This window comes from Heterocephalus glaber, unplaced genomic scaffold (assembly GCF_053883595.1).
Source record: "Heterocephalus glaber isolate CG9 unplaced genomic scaffold, H.glaber_assembly_v1.0 deba00000546, whole genome shotgun sequence".
NCBI classification, from domain to species: Eukaryota; Metazoa; Chordata; class Mammalia; order Rodentia; family Bathyergidae; genus Heterocephalus; species Heterocephalus glaber.
In genome coordinates this window covers 32,307,193-32,328,702 of record NW_028258147.1, presented here as the reverse complement: position 1 = coordinate 32,328,702, position 21,510 = coordinate 32,307,193, and the positions used below count along the sequence as shown (strand labels likewise).

General features: G+C 35.8%; 2 protein-coding genes across 4 annotated transcripts; both read left to right on the top strand.

Annotated features, from left to right (window-relative positions):
• Positions 1–2,515: 2,515 nt before the first annotated feature.
• Positions 2,516–5,714, top strand: Gngt1 (G protein subunit gamma transducin 1). 3 transcript variants are annotated; one of them, XM_087204504.1, is made up of 3 exons: positions 2,516–2,561; positions 2,749–2,854; positions 5,458–5,714. In XM_087204504.1, exons 2-3 carry the CDS (start codon positions 2,759–2,761, stop codon positions 5,584–5,586), a joined length of 225 nt encoding a protein of 74 aa, XP_087060630.1. In that variant the 5' UTR covers positions 2,516–2,561; positions 2,749–2,758; the 3' UTR covers positions 5,587–5,714. The 3 variants fall into 3 exon arrangements, with proteins under 3 accessions (XP_087060630.1, XP_004862746.1, XP_004862745.1); XM_004862689.3 differs by having other exon boundaries at positions 2,535–2,656; XM_004862688.3 differs by lacking the exon at positions 2,516–2,561 and having other exon boundaries at positions 2,568–2,854.
• Positions 5,715–11,339: 5,625 nt separating this feature from the next.
• On the top strand, positions 11,340–15,592 carry Gng11 (G protein subunit gamma 11). The gene is made up of 2 exons (XM_004862690.4): positions 11,340–11,749; positions 15,165–15,592. Exons 1-2 carry the CDS (start codon positions 11,654–11,656, stop codon positions 15,288–15,290), a joined length of 222 nt encoding a protein of 73 aa, XP_004862747.1. The 5' UTR covers positions 11,340–11,653; the 3' UTR covers positions 15,291–15,592.
• Positions 15,593–21,510: the final 5,918 nt, after the last annotated feature.

Here is a 21,510-nt window from a genome sequence, read left to right as displayed (position 1 = left end):
AAAAATCATTTGATGAAATAGTAAATTTAGATAGTTTTTCCTTATATGAATCTTTAGACATGGGTTAATTAACTTTAGCAACATTCCTGACTCTCTTCTGTATATCAAATAGTGTACAGAGCAATAGGCAGTCATGACAGCATGAAAGCTATGAAAGGTTTAATCATCCTTGTAAAGGTCTTAATAATTCAGTGTATCTTAGAGTGGATTTTCTAGAAGGAGAGCTTTTGGACAGGGTTTCTTGTCCAAGTGATTTATTGTGAGTTAGCTCTCAGGGAAAAGCCTCTGAAGAAGTGAGGAAATCAGGACTGAGCAGGAGATGACATTATGAAAAGTGATGTTTCAGAAGTCTATCATTGCCCTGAAGTTTTTGGAGCTTGAAAATTTCTCAATTACAACCAAGATTTTCAGGCCAGACACATGGGAGTTAAGACCCTCTGTTGTTCAGCATTTGCTCATGTACAGATCATCCTTGGGAGTCAAACATGAGTATGATCTTCCAGGTGTGACTAGGTGAAATGGTCCCAAACAGCTAAAGGCCAAGTTGTGCCGAAAGGTTGTCTATGACAGGCAGTCATTGCAGCTGATGCTGACCTCAGAAGGCTGGAAAAGGAAATCTCAGAGGGACAAAAGTAGCATCGGTAAAGTGTGTTGGTAAAGATGTCCATATCATATGCACATGAAAACCTTTATGAGCACCTGTAAGTCACCTCTCAGGAACAGTCGTATAAGTACAGTCTGAAGTGCTGTAAGCACAGAGTGAATGCCACCTGCTAACACAGAATGAATGCTTGTTCTGTGTTGCATGCTGTTAAACATTCTTCACCTACATTATCCCTCTTTAAGCCTCTCAACAAATCTACAATGTACATAATATTATTGTTCCTAACTGAGGCACAGACAAGTTAGGTAACTTGGTCAAGGCTATATAGCAAGTACCAGTGAATGATCATTTTGCTCTCGGTAATACACTAGGGCTTCCTAAAATACAAAAGTGAAATCCTAAGCCCTATGAAAGATCTACTAAGTCAAAATCTCTTCACTTGGGCTCATATTTTAACAAGGCATGGCTTTTTCTAGTAAAGGTTTTAATAACCCCCATGATTACTATAAAAACTGAAGAGGTTCATACACACACCAAAGTGTCAGAACTATTACCTACTGCTATGAGAAATCTTCTGACTTGGAGGAAACTTGTACAAAAGACAATATTAACAAGTAAAACAATCTGAAAAAATGCTTGTGAAGTTTTATATATAGTCTAATGAGACGAAAATAAAATTGAAAATGGGCTTTCAAGTACCAAACCATTATTGTCCAGGAAGAAATGACTTTTTGGGCTAGGGATTTAGCTCAGTGGTGCCAAGCCTGCCTTGCAAGGCAAGGTCCTGAGTTCGATCCTTGGTACCAAAAAACAAACCAAATAAACAAACAAACAAAAAGAAATGACTTTTTATTGTCATATTGTATGTTTAAGGACAGAGTAGTAGAAACAAAGACAGGGGAGACATTGGGCTTAAGCACCCCTGGGATATTCTTTTCCATCTCTGTGCTTATGCAGCCATTCACTCTTAAAAATATCATATATTAGCTTCTTTCCCAAAAAAGAACTAGATATTCTAAGACTACAAAGAGAGAAAATATTTGCAAAGGTTTTGGAAATCAAAATGCCATACAAATACAAGGAAAATTTTAAGTTTATTGCTGATATATTTTCATGTAGCAGTTGTTCTCTGAAATATATGTGATCTGCATGTCAAGTTTCATAAAAATACTTCCTTATAAAAAGTGGACTAGAGAGACAGAAAAGAAAAAAAAAAAGGTCATAAAGGACAGCCTGGAGGCATGGTACCGTTTGGCTATAATAAACACTTTTCTGGCAATTTCATGGGAAAGCAATCATCTACTAAGCATGTTCTCATTACATGATCCAACTGAAAAAAGGGATGGCTAAGAAGGGAAAGAGTCTATTTGTCTTACATGATGTATGTTGGTAGATCAGGCTATATTCCCTTTAATCTGTTAGATATACTTATCATTCTAATTCAGATCATTATGACAGCTACATAAAATTTCTAGATATTGTTTAAAGAAACACTTCAATGTATTAGTTTATTTCTGATTAAGAAGGTTGTTTACTATATTTCCATTCTATTGGTTCATACTTCAATCTATTATTTAAAATAGATTTCACAGGAAGAAATGACATTTTATGGTCATATTGCATCTTATAATGATAGTTTTTTATATAGTTCTCTTTGTTATCAGATTAAAAACTCTAGCATTTTAAGGGAATTAACTGGCAATCCTCAAAATAACCTCAAACTTGGATATATGGCATAAATTTTATGGTGGAGGTCTTTGACATGGGAAATGAGAGTTGAAAACCCAAAAGTTTACACTGTGCAAAAGACCAAGGGAAAGGAGAAACTTTAAGTGTTTCAGATTAGGCATGGACTAAACGGGCCCCTCCCTCCCGCTGTTCTACTGGCAGGTGTTGAGAGTCAAATGCTTGATTAATCATATTAGTGAAGATTATGAAGAAGCTTTAAATTCCCAAGGTTAGTTTGCAGTAGTAGTGGAATAGTTCAGGGGAAGCTCATGAGACATTGGTTATCATAGGAAATTTAAAATAAAACCAAGAACAGTTTATTTGGTAAGTTAAGAGCAGACAGAAGTGTTGGATAAGACTGAATAGAGGTTGAGTCCAGGAGCTCAGGTATATGTGCTAATGTTCTACCTCTCCAGCGGGCAAAAGATGCCAGTGATCAATATCGAGGACCTGACAGAAAAGGACAAATTGAAGATGGAAGTTGACCAGCTCAAGAAAGAGGTGACATTGGAGAGAATGCTGGTAAGTTGCTGTACTCATTTGGATTTTATACTAAATGAGAGAGCCTGTGGGAGGACCAACTTAGAAAACATTGACTGTCTTTTGTTATTTATTTATTTATAGAGCAGTGTGATGTTCATACAAAAACTTACCCATGATCAAGAAAATTAATCATAATTTAGACTGTAAATCAAGTGTTGGCAAACTTTGCCTAATGCAAAAGTCAGTCTATAGTCAGTTCTTTTTTTATGATCACTAAACTAAAAAGTGTTTTAATTTTCAAAAAAAAATTTTAAAAAGAAAAGAGGAAGGAAAAATAAAAGAAGGAAGGAAAGAAGAAAAGAAGTGGAAAATGTGACACTATATCTTAACTAAGCATTGAAATAAAAAATGCATACAAGCATTTTGTTTTTTACTTTTCTAAATTGGTGACCTTTTTATTTGATGCAATATTTCGGTATTGTTGACAAACTTTAAGTTATGATTTAGTCTTCCCTGCACTGCCATGGTTAATAATAAATGAGTACACTCTATTCTTCTTTTGCAAATAAAGACAAGATCAGGGACAAGAACTTACTGATTCCTCCTAAAAGAATCTGACAGTTCTTGGAAATTCTTACCAAGAGCTCTCTGCCATTAGAAGAAACAGAAATAACAAAAGAATGAGGAGTTTCCACCAGTGACTACTTTTGGCAAATGTACTTAAATCTCTTCATTTTAGGACAGTTAATAGAACAAATCCTCCCTCACAAATGATAACAGCATGTCTTCTATTTTGAAAGATATATTTTTTATCAGTACAAAGTGAAAAAGGGAGTGTGTATTCTTTTCATACCTTGCTAAGAATTCCTTACTGCCTCTCAAAATTGGCTTCTTTTGTGTTTATAACTGTCTTAAACTCCCCTACTGCCCTTTCCATGCTGGAAAAATATGTTTTGTTATGAAGATAACATTAAATCTATAGCCAGCATAAAAGATTGGAAAACACATCACAATTTAAAGACCTTATCTTTAGAATTTTGGGAAAATAAACTTTTGGCATAAAAGAAAGGGTTTTTTTCCCTTTCATTTGAAATATTTAAAAGTTGTTTTATTATTTATATACTCTGGGTTGTTGTTTTGCCAGAGATTTGTCTTCGGGTTAAAATCATTTTGGAATTCCTATTTTGAGTGACCATCACATACACCCGGGCTGCTCTAGCAGTTCCTCTACCTCATTACTGCACATCACCTTACTTCTGGAAGTTAAAGTAATTCCATATTAGACTGCAAAAGTGCTCTCTCTGTCTCTGTCTGTCTCTTCCTATCTCTCTCTCTCTCTCTGTCTCTCTACACACATTCCTAGCCCCACACCTGTTCACATCCCCATATACAAACGTATTGTCTTATTCTGGTTAGGCTGCTAACTAGATGATGGATTGTCATAGGCTGGGGTCTTATAAACAGTAGAAATTTATTTTATTTTCTCATAGTTCTGGAAACTAGGAAGTCCAAAATCAAGAGTCTGCTCCCTCTTTCATAGATGACCGTGTTTACACTGCGTTCTTACATGGAGAAAGGGGAGAGGGAGCACCTAGGTGTCTCTTTCATAAGAACCCTAATCCCAGTCACGACGGCTCTGCAACCATGAACTAATCACCTCCTCAAGGCTTTGCCTCCTCGTGCCACCACACTGAGGGTTAGAATGGCAACATAGAAATTTGGAGGGCCACAATCCTTTCGTCATACTTGTATGCATGCACAAACCTGTATACATACATACTATATATGTACATGTACATGTACTCATATTCTATATGTTATAAAGATTTTACCTGAAAAAATCCGTAAGTTGGCTCAATAACTTATGAAATGGTCACTTAATGGAGATCGCCTCTCTGAGTCCGTTAAAACACTAAAGCTTTATTTTCTCACTAAGTCGTTACTATAATGATGCAGATGAGTGAGGAAGAAGCTAATAAACAAAAAGAATGGTTCAGTTCAGCAGGCTCTGTTCCAGATGCCTGGGTTACACTGAACAAGTCAGCCGAAGTCCCTGACCCCTTGGAGCTCATGGCTGGCGCGACCCATCACTGCAGACGAGTTTAAAGGAAAGCTGCATCTTTTAAAGTTATTAGAATCCAGGACTGATGAGAAGCCTGGAAGTGAACCATTATTTATTCCCCTCCACCTTTGCAAGTCACATTTTTTGAGAGAGGAAAGAGGTATACTCAATATTCACTAGGGTAACATCCTTTTTTTTTTTTGTACCGGGGATCGAACTCAGGTCCTTGCGCTGCAAGGCAGGCAGCGAAACCACTGAGCTAAATCCCCGGCTGGGTAACATCCTTAACATTCATTCTGGTGTCTGTCTCCAGCTGTGTTCTGATGCCTGCATACGGTCTACTGTGAAGAAGCAGAGTCAGGTTTGCTGAGATTCTTTAGTTGGAGGGTCCAGCATGGGGTCCTGCTTGGAGATATCCAGGGGGTCTTCTTCGGTCCTGTAAATTATATATATGCATTGGCCAAAAGCAGAGAGAATCATTTAAAAAGACACAAGACAACATTTATTGTAATAAATAAATTCTCAGAATCTGTACTATTCTGTTTCAAACTAAATGAGTCTTCTTCTTCTTCCTCTTAAGGTATCCAAATGTTGTGAAGAAGTAAGGGATTATGTGGAAGAAAGATCTGGTGAGGATCCACTAGTAAAGGGTATCCCAGAGGACAAAAATCCCTTCAAGGAGCTCAAAGGAGGCTGTGTGATTTCATAAAGAAAAAAAAAATCCCTGGAATATTTAGAAATTTAATAATAATGTAAATTTTTCTCAAATATAAATAAAAATTTACATGAATGTTGAAATTTGCAAATGTAAACTTTTAATAAAACCTGGAATATAATAACATGTAAATTTATGTTTTTCTGTATGCTTCCTTAAAAAGAGTTACTATGGTTGATGAGTGAGTCTACTTTTCTGAGATGCCAGCATATAGGTAATGTTTTATATTTCTTCATTTCCCTTTCATTACTCATAAAATGCTACCTTTAGAATAAAGGTAGGCAAAGTTTCATAGTTAAATTTATATTTTATAAGTAGTAAGACTGTAAATTTTATCGTCATATTTTATAGCTAGACATATTTTTATCAATATTTCCCTTGCTCAAGGGACTAAAAAATCTATTGTGTGGGTACAAAGATAACTTATCTTGGCGAGATATGTACTGCAAAGATTTTTGGTCTACTTGTCATTGATGATGTGGCTTTGTTCCAGAATACAAATTGAACTAAGACTTCAGTCTTTGATTACAGAGCACAGTGAATATAACCAGCAACTGAATGAAAGTTACGTGCATAGACTTAGGAGCCAGTGTGTTCTAGTTCCGACATTTTACTAATTGATTTTGCATACTTTACTTAATTCTTTCTAGATCTCAGATATTTTTACTGGAGGATGAAGGTGTTAGTGATTTTCTCCCCTATTTTTATGAGGTTTAAATATTTGATAGTGCAACTATAATATTTAGCATAATGCTTGGCACATAGTTAGACCCAGTAAGTGTTAACTAGTATCATTACTGGGAGAGAAACTAGACAAAATTTCTAGAGTTCTTTAAGGTAAATTCTATTCTATACCAGGCTCATAATGAATCTCACCAGCACAATCTTTTCCATAGTAGGATAGGGCGAATGAGATAGAAATTGCCATTACTAACTTCTCTCTCCTTCTGCAGTGAATGACAAGTGTTATTACCCCAAATCAGAAACCATTTTTTGTCTGTTTTCTGATTAGTAACTTGAATTTATAATACTGTGTGGGATGCCATAGTCACCAGAATACCCCGAAATGCTAATTGATTATCATTCTTTTAAAAACAAAGTAAAAATTCTCTATTTTTTGGCCTGGAAGGGCACCCAAAATCATCCTAAATTTGGCTCTCAGGTTAGTGCTCCTGCTCTGACCATAGTAAACATCAAAAATGTCTGTTGATCTTCTCCAATCCCCTCATTTTGAAAGGGAGCAAATAAAGACTCAGAGAAGCAAACCTGAAAATATTCTAGGTCAAGACTCTGGGCTTCTGGCTGAAGCCCACACATCCTCTCAAATATGCCCTGGATCTCAAAGGATAAACTGTGGAGCCTCTTACCTCTTTTTCTTGAGAAGATATTTTTTTCCCTCTTATTTAAAATTACAAAATCCCTCTCCTCTCATGCAAGCACTTCTTATCCCCTTCCCCAGTCTGTTTTCCTCCATATCATCTGTTTTATTCCATAGCACCCAACACCATCAAACATACCATATATTTTACTTATTTATTTAGTTGTGGTCTGTCTTTTGGAATTTCCCCTCTGTGAGTTAGTGTTTATTTAATGGAGTGCTCTATATATCCTTTTATTCTGACTAAAATAAATACAAAGACTTTGCTATGGCATTTAGCAACTTGTAAAGCACAGTCCTAACCAACAGCTCTAGTTTTCACCTTACAAGTAGAGATAGATTTTGGAGCCTGATGATTCTCATTTAAAACCTTTGCTCTTCCACATTATTGAGAACTTTGGACAGGCTACTTCTACTCTACAAATAAATTCGTTTTCTTTTTCCCTATGTATAAAATGATGGATTTGGACAGATCCTTTTGTTGTGGTGGTGGTGGTGGTGGTTTTTTTTTTTTTTTTTTTTTTGAGTAGAGCCTGTTTTCACATTTTTAATCCCATCAGAAATAGGCATGTTGAAAGAAGCCTTAATAAATGTACCCTATTGTTATGAGTCCTATAAACTTCCTGTAGTCAACAAATAATCCTTGACATAACATCATATTTTCCCACCTGCAATTTAGTTATTCTGATCCCTCAACCTGAAATATCCCTCCAGTCCATCTCATTTCAACCTTTTGAAATGCTTCTCATGCTTTAATAGCTACTGCCTCACTACTTCAAAAGTACGCATCTTTTAAGTCACTTAATATTACTTTACTATCCCTTATTGTAATTTGTACAGTTATCTTAAATTCAATGCTATATTATGAATTTCCCAACCCTGAAACTCTGTTCCTCTTTGAGATTGCCATGCCAACTGACAAATTGTCTCTACAATTTGACTTCCTAAATATTTAACTCAATTAAGGGCAGACAAAGACAGTACTTGTGAAATGTTTACATTACATAATTAAGAGACTTTTATGGATTAATGAATGATGAGATCAACAGGATAAAACATGGATTGTCAGCAGAATTTTGAATTAAAGAGAAATTATGGGAAGGAAGTATAAAGAAAAAAGGCCAAGAAAGGAAGGAAATGAAATCATGACTGTTCCTCTGGCAGCACAGCTACCACAGGCAATAACTCTGTTGTTCAGAAGCTGTTACTTCAAGGCTGGGGTTACTAGGTTAAAAGGAATGGGTAAGACTACAAGGCAACAGGAAGTACCTTTGCACAACCTTATCATTTGCCCTCGCAACAAAACTTTCTGATGTCACTAGTGAGTATGAATCATATTCTACAATATATCATTTGAGATGGTTGCACTTTGAAGGTATTTTATGTACATGGACAAATTCAAGCTTTAGTAAAAATGAAAACAAAGCAACACACCATTCTTTTCTTTTAACCTGATTTGATTTTAGACAGATTTCAAAAGAAAACAAATCTCAAACTTCCTAAATTCCTAAAAGTTTTTTATGAACATCAGGAAAATAGTTAACTGAGCAAGGAAAATGACTAATTATATATGATGGAATTAAAGTCTTGTAGGAACAATATCGATAAAAGAAATCATTTTGATACAGTGCATTATACTTAGTTTTTGAGGTAACTGGCACATCAGACCCAGGTCATCCTAACACCTGACTTCTTCATCTAGAAAACAAATCCTATGTGGTTACATGGAATAAGCGTTCCTGGAAACTGCCATGAGATTGTCTTAACAAATTGAATCAAATGTCAAATGAACAAAAAATGCATCAAATGTGTGCTAAATACTTTTCTTAAAGAAATTATCTTCTTCTTTCTGTTTTTTTCTGCTTTTCCTTTTGAAACAGAGTCTCACTATATATCCCAATCTGGCTTGGAACTTGAGATCCAACGGCCTCAGCCTCCTGAGTGCTGGAATTACAGGCATGTGCCATCAAGCCTGGCTGCAGAAAAAAAACTACCATTTTAATGACCTAAATAGTCACTGTTTACTTCATAAATTTTAGAAAGGCTGAATTTTGGAGGTAACCTAGTTTAATTATACAAAAGGCAGAGAGAATGTGTATTTTTCAAAACTATAAGACAAAAACAAGACCAGATCTCTCATCTCTTTCATTTCAAGTTTATATTAAATCAGTTCCAACATAAATTCCTTCAATATTTTTGTCTAGTGTTTTCTTCATATGAATTTTAATAATATACTTAATCAGAAAATGATTAAAAATAAACATGATTTTCTCCTTTTTGCATGTCAAAGTAAAAATTTCATGGTCTTTCCTCTTATAATTTAAAAGTGAAAGACGTTACTTTTATTAAACAGATTCATTTGAACATTTGTCAAAATACAGTGAGCTTTTAATAAAAGTTCATTTTTGGTTATACCTGTCATTTTTACTACAAAGTGTTTTCATACTACACTATTTTGTAAAATGATTTTCATTAGGAGTATTGTGTAGAAGATTAGTAAGAAGTTAAACTATGTACATTTGGACATCACTAATACAACCTAATTCAAAATTTGTTGATTCGTAACTTTGTTTATTCTGGGGCAGATAGTAGTTCAGTTGCAGAGTCCTTGCCCATGTGAAAAGGCCTGGATTGGAAACCTAGCTTCACAGAAAAGAAAAACAAAATATTTACTTAAAATTTTTGAATATGCTGATAGAATAGTTCTGTAAGCATATGAAAAATTGCAGTACTGTTCTTTGGAAGGTAAATTCATTGCCTGAGAAGAGGGGATTACATACTCTTGTTTAAAAAAAAAAGTTGACCCATCATTTTAGCTTTCAATACTGAAAGCAACTACTAAATATTTTCAGAATCCTGTGTGATTATGAGATTTCAGCATTTCACAATTCATCTTAGATTAATTTAGTTATCACTGTGAATTATATGATAATGAAAACTAAAAGCAGCAGTAGACCACTGCATGTTTAAGCCTCATAATACAGTAGAAAAAGTTAAAGAACCAACATGGCTGTATAAATATTTATCCCTGCATAGAACTAGATGAAAAAAATTTCCAGGCCGAAATAATTCTATTTTATTCTTCTTGTTATTATTATTATTATATTCTTATTTTTTTTTTACTATTATTCTTACTATTCTTAGCCAACTGATTTAATTTTGGTGCTGGACTTACTTAATTTTAGGCCCCTTCCACACTCACTACTTTCATTCACTTGTTTAAACTGCAAGTGGGAAATGTAAGAAACAATGAATCCATTCTGGAGAAACATATGAGTTTGACTTGATTCACTGCTTACTAAGAAGGAAAACTTCAGCAGATGAGGAAAAACTTCTCTAAGTCTAGAAGATCCCTGGTATTCCAAACATAGAAAACGAAGCTCCTAAATGTTTTCTTTGTGAAAATGATTTATTTTACATAGACGCAACTGTGTTTTCCGGAAAATAAGATCTAACTGGAAAATAATTAGCCTTGAAAATTAGAGATCAAGAAAAGCCAGTCCCGGTGACTGTGCTCGCCTGTCGCCTGTCGTTACAGGGAATCGGGGAGCAGTTCCTGGTGTCTAAGGTCATGAACTCTAAGTATTTAGCTAAGGGCTTCACTCTTCCTTAATCATTAGGAGGTTATTTTGGGAAAGAAAGAAAAATATTTTCCTGCTGGGAAAGGTTTCGTAACATTGTGGGGTTTTTTCTTTTATTCTTTTGAGCTATTAACAATGTTTTAGCTCATTAACTCATACTCAGAGGGCAAGTTTATATTCCATGTAAGCATTTCTTCCTACCAGACACTTTTCCTAGCTGTAGAAAGCAACAGCTAGATGAGTGTTATTTTCCAGAAAGTGGAGAATCCTAAACTAAACCATGCTACTGCCTACAGTGTAGGAGTTGAGAATTCAAAATCCTCTGGGAGGGGGAGTGGAGAAAAAAACCCTTCGAGATCCCCATTTCTGTCTTCACACATGATATTCCAATCGCTACATAATATGAAAGGGGTAAATAAAAACTGTTATTCAGGATGCAGATGATTATTTAACGATAGAGAATGTCCATGGAGTCTAAAACACTATTCCTATCCCGAATCCCCTTCTCCTTCCTCCCAAATTTTATAAAATCCCTTCCAGGCCTGAATGGGTAAACATCAGCAGGGTGCTGGGGGTTAATTCCAGAGTGCAGCTGCCTTTCACTTTCCAAGGCGTTTATCCCAAGTCTCCAGCTTTCTCACTGTATAGATGAAAAACTCACAGACTGCCAATTTTTACAACTTTTGGGAAGGTGAGGGGCTGTTATTTCCTGCTGGATAATGTCCTCCTTTCCTAGTTGCACAAACAAAACCCGGATGTGACTTGGAAAAAAAACCCAAAAAACAACTTAGTGGTCCGCCCTGGCCTGGCCGCAGCCTCACCCTGCGGTGGGGCGTCTGCACCTTCACCTTGCCCCAGCCCCGAGCAGGCCTCCCGGGCTCCGGGAACGGAGAAGAAGCCCAGGGGTCCGAGATCTCGGGCTCTGGGCTCTGGGCCGTGCTGGCGTGAGCAGAAGTCCGGAGGAAGCCGAGCCCCGGGGGAGCCGGCCGTCACGTCCTGCCTGACCCTCTGGGGTGGCCTGACCAGTCACCTCTGGAGGCTCTCCGCGCTCCCACCGACTTCACTGCGGGACCTGCCCGGACCAGTTCTGGGGCAAAGAAGGATGCCAGCCCTGCACATCGAAGATTTGCCAGAGAAGGAAAAACTGAAGATGGAAGTTGAGCAACTCCGTAAGGAAGTAAAGTTGCAGAGACAGCAGGTAAGGAGACTGCTCCAGAACCTGTCCCTCTGTGAAATGGACCGCGGCCAGCTCGGCCTGGGTAGTTACAGCCAGAGGAGAGCTTTGTTTTTGTGTAGCTTTTCTCGAACGAAGGCTTTGGCAGTGCCTGGGGCATGCCAGTACCTGGGAAATCACAGGAGGAAAATCATAGGACAGTCTGATAGGAATGGAAAGCACAAGGCCTAACAGTGAAAGACCGCGAAGTGGAGAATAGGCAGGAAGCCCTGCCTTGTACTATTCAGCTGGTCTTCAAAACTGAGCTGTAGGAAAAAGGCAAATGGCTACTTTGGCCTTGAAAGAATTTTTCTAAAACCACATTTTAAAGTTTGCAGAGCTTTGAATTTTACCAGTAGTCTTCAGGGATGGGTGAATACAGTTCCTTGGAGCCTGTGTGCAAAATGTTAGAATTTCTATTTTTATTTATTTGTAAATTTCATCCCTTTATATTAATTATCCACCTTGTGTTTTATATGTATGCATAATAAATTCATATTTATAAATAAATAATTATGTCTACACCGAGGTGAATATGGTTGCAATTAAAAACTTTTAGAAATCACTGATAGGGGTTACAGTTTCACTGTATTAAGTCCCAGTATTCAGAAGTCTGCACTGAAACTTGATGGAGGTTTTGTAATTTTTACTTCAATTTCTAGAGTTTTTACTAGGACACTTGTTACACAGTCTAGCACACTTTAGTTTGGGAAAAGGTTTTTGAAGAGATGTTTTTTAAAAGGAACCCCCCCCCATGAACTGATTCTATTTACAGTTTAATACTTGAAAAAAGAAGAGAAACAAAAATGAAGCAATGATTGCATATATGCTCCTTTGCTTTCTTGCTGTGGTTCTGTTAATGACAGGAATCAGTCTTCTTGAGTGATGACTGCAGGATCATTTATTTTTTTAAGTTTTACTTCTTTGCACATTTGTTTTCTCAGATTTAGCTTTCTACTTCCTAATTCCAAATCCTAGCTTTTCATAGATGTTGTCTTTTCTTTCCATGTTGAGAGTTTTGTAACTTTAAAAGAATCTGTGTGTTCAAAGGAATAAACAGTTACAAGACCCAATTGATAAGCCTGTTTCTTGAAGGCAACTCATTTTGCCAGTGGAAGAAATGGCAATAAAGCAAATGTCACCCTCTTAGATTATTTTTTTTCACACAATGAGCTTTAGGGATTTTATAGTCACCAGAGTTGCATAAACTAAAGTAATGCATTGCTGGTACAAAGCTGGAATATCTTAAAATCTGATACCTCTGTGCAGAACTTACAGGGGATAAAAAGAGACAAGTCTTTTATTTTTTTAAAGTTTCAAGTTAGATATTGGGCAGGGTCCTGGATGCAAGTGACATCACAGAAACCAAACATCTTTCATTAGCAGTTTCTCCCTGCCAGCAGCCTTGCCCCTTAGAACAGGCCCTGCAGCATTTTCTTCCCAGTGCCTGATACCCCTGGTGTGTGCCAGAGAGAGAAGACACTTCAGGGTTATTCTTGCTGACACAGGAAGAGGTATCTAAGTCTTCATAATTTTCAAACACATTTTATTATGGACTGTGAATGGTAGAGTATTAGTGTGGGGCAAGTCTTGCAATTCTTTAGAGACTGTTCCTCCACCTTGTTTTAAGAATGAAAACCCTGAGTCACCAAAAGGCTGGCTAGTTCCTCACTTAGGACCACGGAGCGATGGGACAGGCACTTAGAAACACAATTCCATCACTCAGGTGTTAACATGTGAACTACGTACCCTGCTTAGGCCAAGGAGACAAATTCACAGGTTGTATCTGACTTCAGCTAAGTAATAGCCAATCAAATATATCCTCTTGATCATGAAAGAAAAGATGTCTCGGGCACTTTTTCACTTTTGAAGATGATGATCTCTTCAGAAACCGAATGAAAAAGGCCCCGTTAGAATAAATACAATATGGGGAATGTGAATCTTACCTAGAAATTTCCCTGGAGCTAGTGGATACAAGCTCCATCAGTTTTGAATTCATTTAAAATGCACACACTATCAGTATCAGCAAACAACTGAGAGCAAACATTATCCCAAAGAATGATCCTTGAAGAGGTTTTATTTTACAGTATTTTAAATGATATAAGGACATCACCTATTTTTAAACTTAATTTATTTAATTTTAGTTTTTTGTGATACTGGGTATTAGACCTATGGCCTTCACCTAGAGCTACAGCTCTAGCCCCCTAACACCTCTTTAATTTTTTTAAAATTTGGAGACAGGTTCTCACTAAGTGGTCCAGGTGACACTTGAGCTTTCAATCCCTCCTGCCTCAGCCTTCCACAGTGCTGGGATTACAAGCTTTAGATCAGTGAGGCCTCCACTCTACTGTACAAGGAATTGCCCTTTAAACTATGTGAATGAAATAATGAAATTTCTATTTTTGTTTAGTTTTAAATTTCATCCCTTTATTATTACCAGTTTGTGGTCTCTGAATTTATTTATAAGTAACTGTCATGCACATTTTGGGATACATATGCAAACATGTTTTAGTGATAACCATTAACACAGTTAGAGGCCACCAATCTAGATTACAAATTCAATGGTAGCATTTGTCCACTTTTAGTGTGCCTCTATTGCAGTTTACTAGAACTATAATTTTTACTTCTAATGTAATTAATGAGTATTAAGATACTAATCTTTCTTTTTTCTCTTTCCTAGTTATTCTTTTCTTTTTAACACACTCTTGTCTTTTAAGGATTTTTTTTCAAAAAATTATTCAATCCTTTTTGCATTGTAGAAAACATTTAAACTGATTATATAAACACAAGAATCTCAGAGAAGCCTAGTAAGTCTCTGATCATTGCCATAATCTGTCAGGAGGGAACTTTGAGCAGAGGCAGACAGGGAGGTATTTGGGCAACTCCAGCCTTTCCAGAGTCTGGCTTTTGCCTATGCTTCTATCAATGTGAAATTCCAGAACTTGGCACATACTCCTCAGTGAGAATTATCACGTACACCCTCCCCCAAACACTTGGGGATTGTCTGCTTCCAAGCCTACTCCTTAGCATGAAAAAATGAAAGTGGAATATGTTTTAGTTTCTAAAAATGTGCTAAACATGTCATAATTGTATTTTAACAGAGGAAGGAAAAAGTATGACAGTGAATAGATATCTCTGGGAATGATCTATTGAATACAGTGACATTCAAACTTTTCTAACTTTGACCAATAATAAGAAATGTACTTTATATAGATTGTATTTTATGTAGAAGTGGAATAGAATAAAATTATTAGCATGCAGGACACAAATAATATACATATATCAATTTTTTAAAAATTTAAAGCTGATTTACACAATTATAATAATTTCACAAAAAGATTCTGACAGTTTGAGCATGCCTGACGTACTGCATTCTTTTCTTTTTTCTTCTGTACTTCAGGTGTCTAAATGTTCTGAAGAAATAAAGAACTATATTGAAGAGCGTTCTGGGGAAGATCCTTTGGTGAAGGGAATTCCAGAAGACAAGAATCCCTTTAAAGAAAAAGGCAGCTGCGTTATTTCGTAAATAGCTATGAGGAGAAACTCTATCCTCAAAAGAAGAGTTCAAGTCTTTAGTTTCCCCAAGTAAACCTTACATGTCTTTTAAGGAAGAAGAAATGAAACTTAATTGAGACTCTTAAGCACTATATGGATGGGGTTATGTGTAAAAGCATATCTTCTTTTCCTCTTTGCTCACCATATACCCTTTTAGCAGGCAGCGTATCTGCTTTTGCACTATTATGGAATTAAGGACATTATTGTGCATGACTCAGCTTTTTCAGTATCTTGCTTGATGCCTCAAATAAAGTTTTGTCTTGGGAAAATGAATTTTGGTGTTCTAAGAAAGCACATTTCATGACCTTAACGTTTATATTCCTCTCCATAATCTTTCAGCGTTTGGGATATATGTTAAAAGATTAGGTAGTGCAGTAGATCACATCTCCAATCCTACTCTCTGCTCCCCATATTTACAGTGCTAAGTTCTGACTTGGGGAATGTGTTTGTGCTAACCCTCACTATTGGGAAAAGAGCGGGCAGAATTGCTTATGGCATTGACAGGAGTCAGATTGCCTGAGTCAGGAATTGGGCCGTGCCGTGTCTATGCGATCATTTCCCCAGTGTGTCATCATTTAGATCCTGTCACAGTGTTCCTGCTGCAGTGGCCTTAGGAAAGGCCTGCCTGGGAGTTGAGAAGCGCACCCTTCCTCCCTCGCTGCAGCAGTTGCCCAGCCCAGCTTTCAGGCAAGTACTTTTGCCCACACAGAACCGTGTTGTCCCTGTGCACTCTAGGTGGGTGTGGTTCTGCTCCAGTTCTGTGACACTGATGCAGATACTTGGATCTTGCCATCCACTCCAACCAGCCTTTCCACCCAGCCTTTCCCATCAGGTCCAGGCCAGCCATTCCTCATTTTCTTCTCCTCTGAAGGAAACCATGAGTCTTGTCCCATTTTAAAAATTAATTTGCCCCTTTTCTTACTGATTTCTAGGAATTTTCCCCATATTCTGACCGATTGTCCTTCACTGGTGGTGTGTGTTGGAAATACCCTTTACCAGGACATAGCTGCACTTTGCATTGTGACCTTAGCCTCTGTGGCTTTACGTTTAGCAGCAGAGCACAACATACCGGGTACAATGCCTGCTTCAGGACACCCACAAGACATGGACCTTTCTTCCCTTCTAAGCAATTTTTCTCTTTTTCCTGTCTTTTAGTTGGAAATTGCTCCAGGTTTGGGTCAAAAGAAAATGAAAACCTTTCAGGTTAGCTCTGTCTCAAATTGGTAACTAAGCAAGTTAGTTACCAGTTTGTCCTATGATTCTAAATGTGGCACCAGAAACCCACATTTCTCCTCAAGTGGATCTTTCTCCTGTTTAGACATGTAAATGCACCTTCCTTTTCAAGCCAGAGAGGCCCTTGTACCTATATCATCTTCCCAAAGTATATCAGCCTCCTTAGTCTGATTATTCATTTTGTTTCCCCACCTGGAAAAGAACAAGATAGCCAGGCTGGTAAAAACATAGTTTACGCAAATCCTAAAGTAAAGGCTATTTCCTTCCATTTCTGCCATTTTCCAAGTCTGACATCAGTTAGGGTTACTGAGAGCCTAGGGGTAATGTTAATGGTTATCGGTAATAAAGGCATGTTTCTTCCAAGCACCGTAAAACAATTCTTATTTGGCCTGTGTTGCTACTACTAGTTCTTTAACATTTAATACAGCATGGGATTTTAGTATCCTGGTGCTTATAAGTTTTACTTTAATGAGCTGTTTCACTTTTTTACAGACATCAAGTTTTCTTTTTTTTGGATAAGAAAGCAAACATCTATTGCCCTCACTGGTAAAGCAGATCAAGTCACCTGCTTTCATCCTCATGGGCCAAGGAAGCAGAGTTACCGCTACCTTCTTGAGAGCTATGCTTACCAGGCTACATTCTGGCTTTCTATTACCTACATTCGGCTATCTATTCATCCAGAACCCCAGGTTGATCTCCTTTTTCATGTCTTAATTATATTACAAATTAATTAACCAACTTCCCATTTTTCCCTAGTGAATCCCTAATTTTGTAGGTGTTTTTACTAAATCTAAATTTGCTATTTTCTTACTGTTTCACTATTGTAACCAGCAAAAATAGAGCAAAATAAAAGCTCTCATGGTTTTTAAGTATTTAAGTTATTATGTGAAAAGCTTAATAACTTGTAGTAGGATAAAACATGGCATCCACATACATATATTATAAAAGTATTATAAAATCAACACAGTAGAATTTAAATTATGTTTTCAATTTCTTACAAGTATAAAATTGTGTGATCATGTGGTATTTGATTAAAATAGTTGCCACATTTTGTGCATTGAGACTTAAATTCTATGAACTTGATCTAATTTACCAATTTTTCCTATTATGGATCATACATTTCTTATCAAGTCTAAAGAACTACTTGCCAACTCTTAGTTCCCAAAACTTCCTTCTATGTTTCTTCTAAAAGTTTTATAGTTTATGTTTTGTATACTAAATCCACTGTCCATTTTGAGGTAATTGTAATGTGAGGTGTGATGTTTAACTAGAGGTCCTGTCTACCATATTTCCCTGAAAATAAGACCTAACTGGAAAATAAGCCCTAGCATGATTTTCAGGATGCTCATAATATAAGCCCTACCACAAAAAGTAAGCCCCAGTTAAAACTGTCAGCCAGATGGATGCATTTAGAACATCCATTGCAACACAGAATGGATGTATTGCATCATAAAATAATATTAATATTTAATGAATATAAATAATATTGTTGACATTAATACTTAAAATAAATGATAATATATATTATAATTAAGTAGTTTACAGTATGTGTAAATACCTATGTAGTATTACACAATATTATATGAATAATAGTTTTTGTTACATGAATAAATGTAGATTGTTTTACCTGAAAAAAAAATAGGACATCCCTTGAATATAAGCCCTATTGTGTCATTTAGAGCAAAATTTAATATAAGACCCAGTATCATTTTTGGATAAATCTTTCTCCTTCCTTTCTTTCTTTCTTTCTTTCTTTCTTTCTTTCTTTCTTTCTTTCTTTCTTTCTTTCTTTTCTTTCTTCTATGTATCTATCTGCCAATGAATATCTAATTGCTCCAGCACAATTTATTCAAAAAGCTATCAGTCCAGCATTAAATAGCTTTTACTCTTTTATCAAAAATTAGTTGGGTATATTTGTGTAGATCTATTTCTGAGTGTTCACTTCTGTTCATTTATGTGTCTATGTGTTAGTTCCACATTGCTTTCCCTTCTACAGCTGCATAGTAAGCTCTGAAGAATAGCGACCACTTCACACTATACTTTTTCAAATTTTTAAAGATATTGATTAAAAACATCATTCAGAACATATGACATCTTTACCAAATTGAGTTCGCCAGTATGAATATGCTGTGTATTTTCAAATATTTTGATCTTTGACTTCATTCATCAGTATTTTATAATTCCCATCATATTTATCTTGTGTACATTTCACTATATTTATACTTAAGTAATTAATTTTCTTTGGAACAATGGCAAATGATATGGCTGTTTTACTTTCTATTTGATTTTTGTTCTAGAAATGCAACTTTATTAGTATATCTTGCAACTTTAGTAAAATCACTTTAGTTCTGAGAGAGATTCTGTAGATGCCTTGGGGTATGTTGACAGTCATCTGCAAATATAGACAGTTTTTTTTTCTTTCTAATGTGTTTTCTTGTCTTATTTCAGTGACTAGATCTTCTAGTACTATGTTAAATTGTATGGTAAAAATTGATACAAAATTTCATCAATAACTTATTTTAAATTGATGAAATGAATCTTTAAAATCATGATTTAAAAAGCAACTTGGTAGTATCTAAAATCAAAAATGTTAAGAGAAAAATGTAAAGAAAGCTTTTCAAGAACATATGGAGAAGAATATAACCTATTGGTAAATTGTCACACAAATACACTGAGATAAGATAGAACTTTGTTCTCTTTGACTACATTGAAATTAAAATAATTGTTTCTCAGGCATCTGAGGGCAAACAGCTCTCCTGTCCTTGGATCACATCAGGAGGAAGTGAGCAGGAGCCTTAGCAACACCCGTGGAACAAAGCAGACCAGAACAGCACTGCAAGGCTTGAAAAGTCAAGCTGCCATTGGAACCAAAGCTGTCAAAAGTAGATCAAAACCCATGTACAAAGCACAGACAGGATGACTCCCTGCTAAAACAGAAAGCTTAAATAGGATCAACCCGCTCCTTACCTAATAGCTAAAATATCCATGACAAAATTTTTAAAAATTTATTATAACAAAAACCAGAAAAAAAAAACCATGCACAATCTGAGTAAGAAAAGATAACCAATGGATGCCAATAGCAACAGGAGTTAGATATTGGAATCATTTGATATGAATTTTAAAGCCATCATTATAACAATGCTTCAAAAATCAATGATAAACCCACTTGAAACAAAAAAAGAAAATCCCAGAAAAGTAAGAGAAGCTATATGAAAGTATTTAGTAGAAATTATAGAACTAAAAACATAGCAATTGAAACTTAGAAAGTAAATCTCACTTGATGTTCTCAGCAGTAGTTTTGCTAACAAATGATAGAATTGGTGGGCTTGAATATAGGTCTGCAGAATGTACTGAGTTTGCAATCTAACACACATACAAATACAAGAGAACTAAGTCAATCCACAAGAATGTGTAGGACAATAATAAATGATCGAAATTTGTAGCTAGAAGAAAGGATAAACACATGGGATTGAAAAAGTAGAGAGGAAAATGATGGATGAAAATTTAAAATTTGGCAAAATACACAAACTTACAGATTCAGGACCTGAGCAAAAGTAGGATATACCAAAGGAAATTCACATCTAAATACACTATAACTTAACATCTTAAATAAAGACCCAAGGAAAAACTTTTTAAGAGCCAGGGGTAAAAGCTACATTATGTAAAAAGGAAAAAAGTTTTGAATTAAGTGGGTGCCCCTCAAAAACCATGGGGGCCAGAAGAAGAGGTGATATTTTTAAAAGCTAAAAGAAAAGAACTGTTGACATTGAAGCTTCTACTAGTGAAATTATCCTTCAGGAAAGGAGAGGAAATGAAGACATTCTTAGGTGAAGGAAAATTAAGAGAATATTTTGCTAGCATTCCTTCTTTTGCAGAATGGCTAAAATAAGCTCTCAGAACAAAAAAATATACCACTACCAACAAAAAGGCTTGTACCTGCAGAGTGAAATGCAGAACAAAAGATGAAAGGTAAAATTTGGAGCAAATATTACAGACTGTTCTCAGCTTACAAGTTTCAAGGCAGAACAAGCTAAAAGCATAGCAGAGCAGTTCAAGTTGTGGAGGTCCAATCTCCTGCAAAGTGACTAATCCAAGTAACCATGGGGGAGGGGAGTACACATGCATTTATGGTTCAACAACAAACATGTATGGTGCTGATGCTATGCTAGGTCTCATTCTATGCCTAACGGCACTGGTGAATTATACAAAGTCCTTAATGTCAGTAAATTTATAACAATTATAATCAATCAGGTATAAATGCAATTTACCTTATTTATATAAGGTAGGATAAATAGAAAAATGGTTTTTGAATGTTTTAATAATGATGACAGCTTATACATATGAAGTGCTTAATATTTTCTCAGAGCAGGAGTGAGCTTTTTACATAGATTATATAATTTAATTTTCATATCTACCTTATGTGATAAGCTAAATAATTTGCATATTGCTATGGTAACTGGCAAAACTGTGCCTTAAATATTATGCACTTCTGCATCTCTTGTAGAAGTCAATGCACATAAGAAGTGAAAAGAACTGTTAACTGATTTACAGAAGTTATTTTTGGCAACAGTGATAGCTAGTTACTATAGCCTTAGAAAAGTTTAGCCTTTGTATTTGATGTTTTATAGTAGTTTATTTTAGTTATTTTTGTTGATTAGTTCATTGGTTTTTCTGTAATCACAGCCTATGATAATTATATTAATTTTAACCTGTGCCAACTGGGTGAATTTTGCTTTCAATAAAAAATCACAACTCTAAATTATTGTGACAGTGATGAAGTCTAATTATGCATCAAACACTTTTGCTCATTTGTTGAATAATACAATCTTTCAGTTTAACACAAGAAGTTACCTGATGGAAGCTATGAGTGATGGTAGACTGTCTAAAAAATTTCAGACTCTGTAAGGACTTTCTTAAAAACAGGAAAATTATTAAGGGATAGGCTGTCAGCTCTAGGG

Coding starts and splice junctions, on each gene's coding strand:
- Gngt1 (XM_004862688.3), top strand. CDS start 2,732: ATGTTCTACCTCTCCAGCGGGCAAAAGATGCCAGTGATCAATATCGAG. Junction 2,855..5,457: donor TGACATTGGAGAGAATGCTG/GTAAGTTGCTGT, acceptor CTTCCTCTTAAG/GTATCCAAATGTTGTGAAGA.
- Gng11 (XM_004862690.4), top strand. CDS start 11,654: ATGCCAGCCCTGCACATCGAAGATTTGCCAGAGAAGGAAAAACTGAAG. Junction 11,750..15,164: donor TAAAGTTGCAGAGACAGCAG/GTAAGGAGACTG, acceptor TCTGTACTTCAG/GTGTCTAAATGTTCTGAAGA.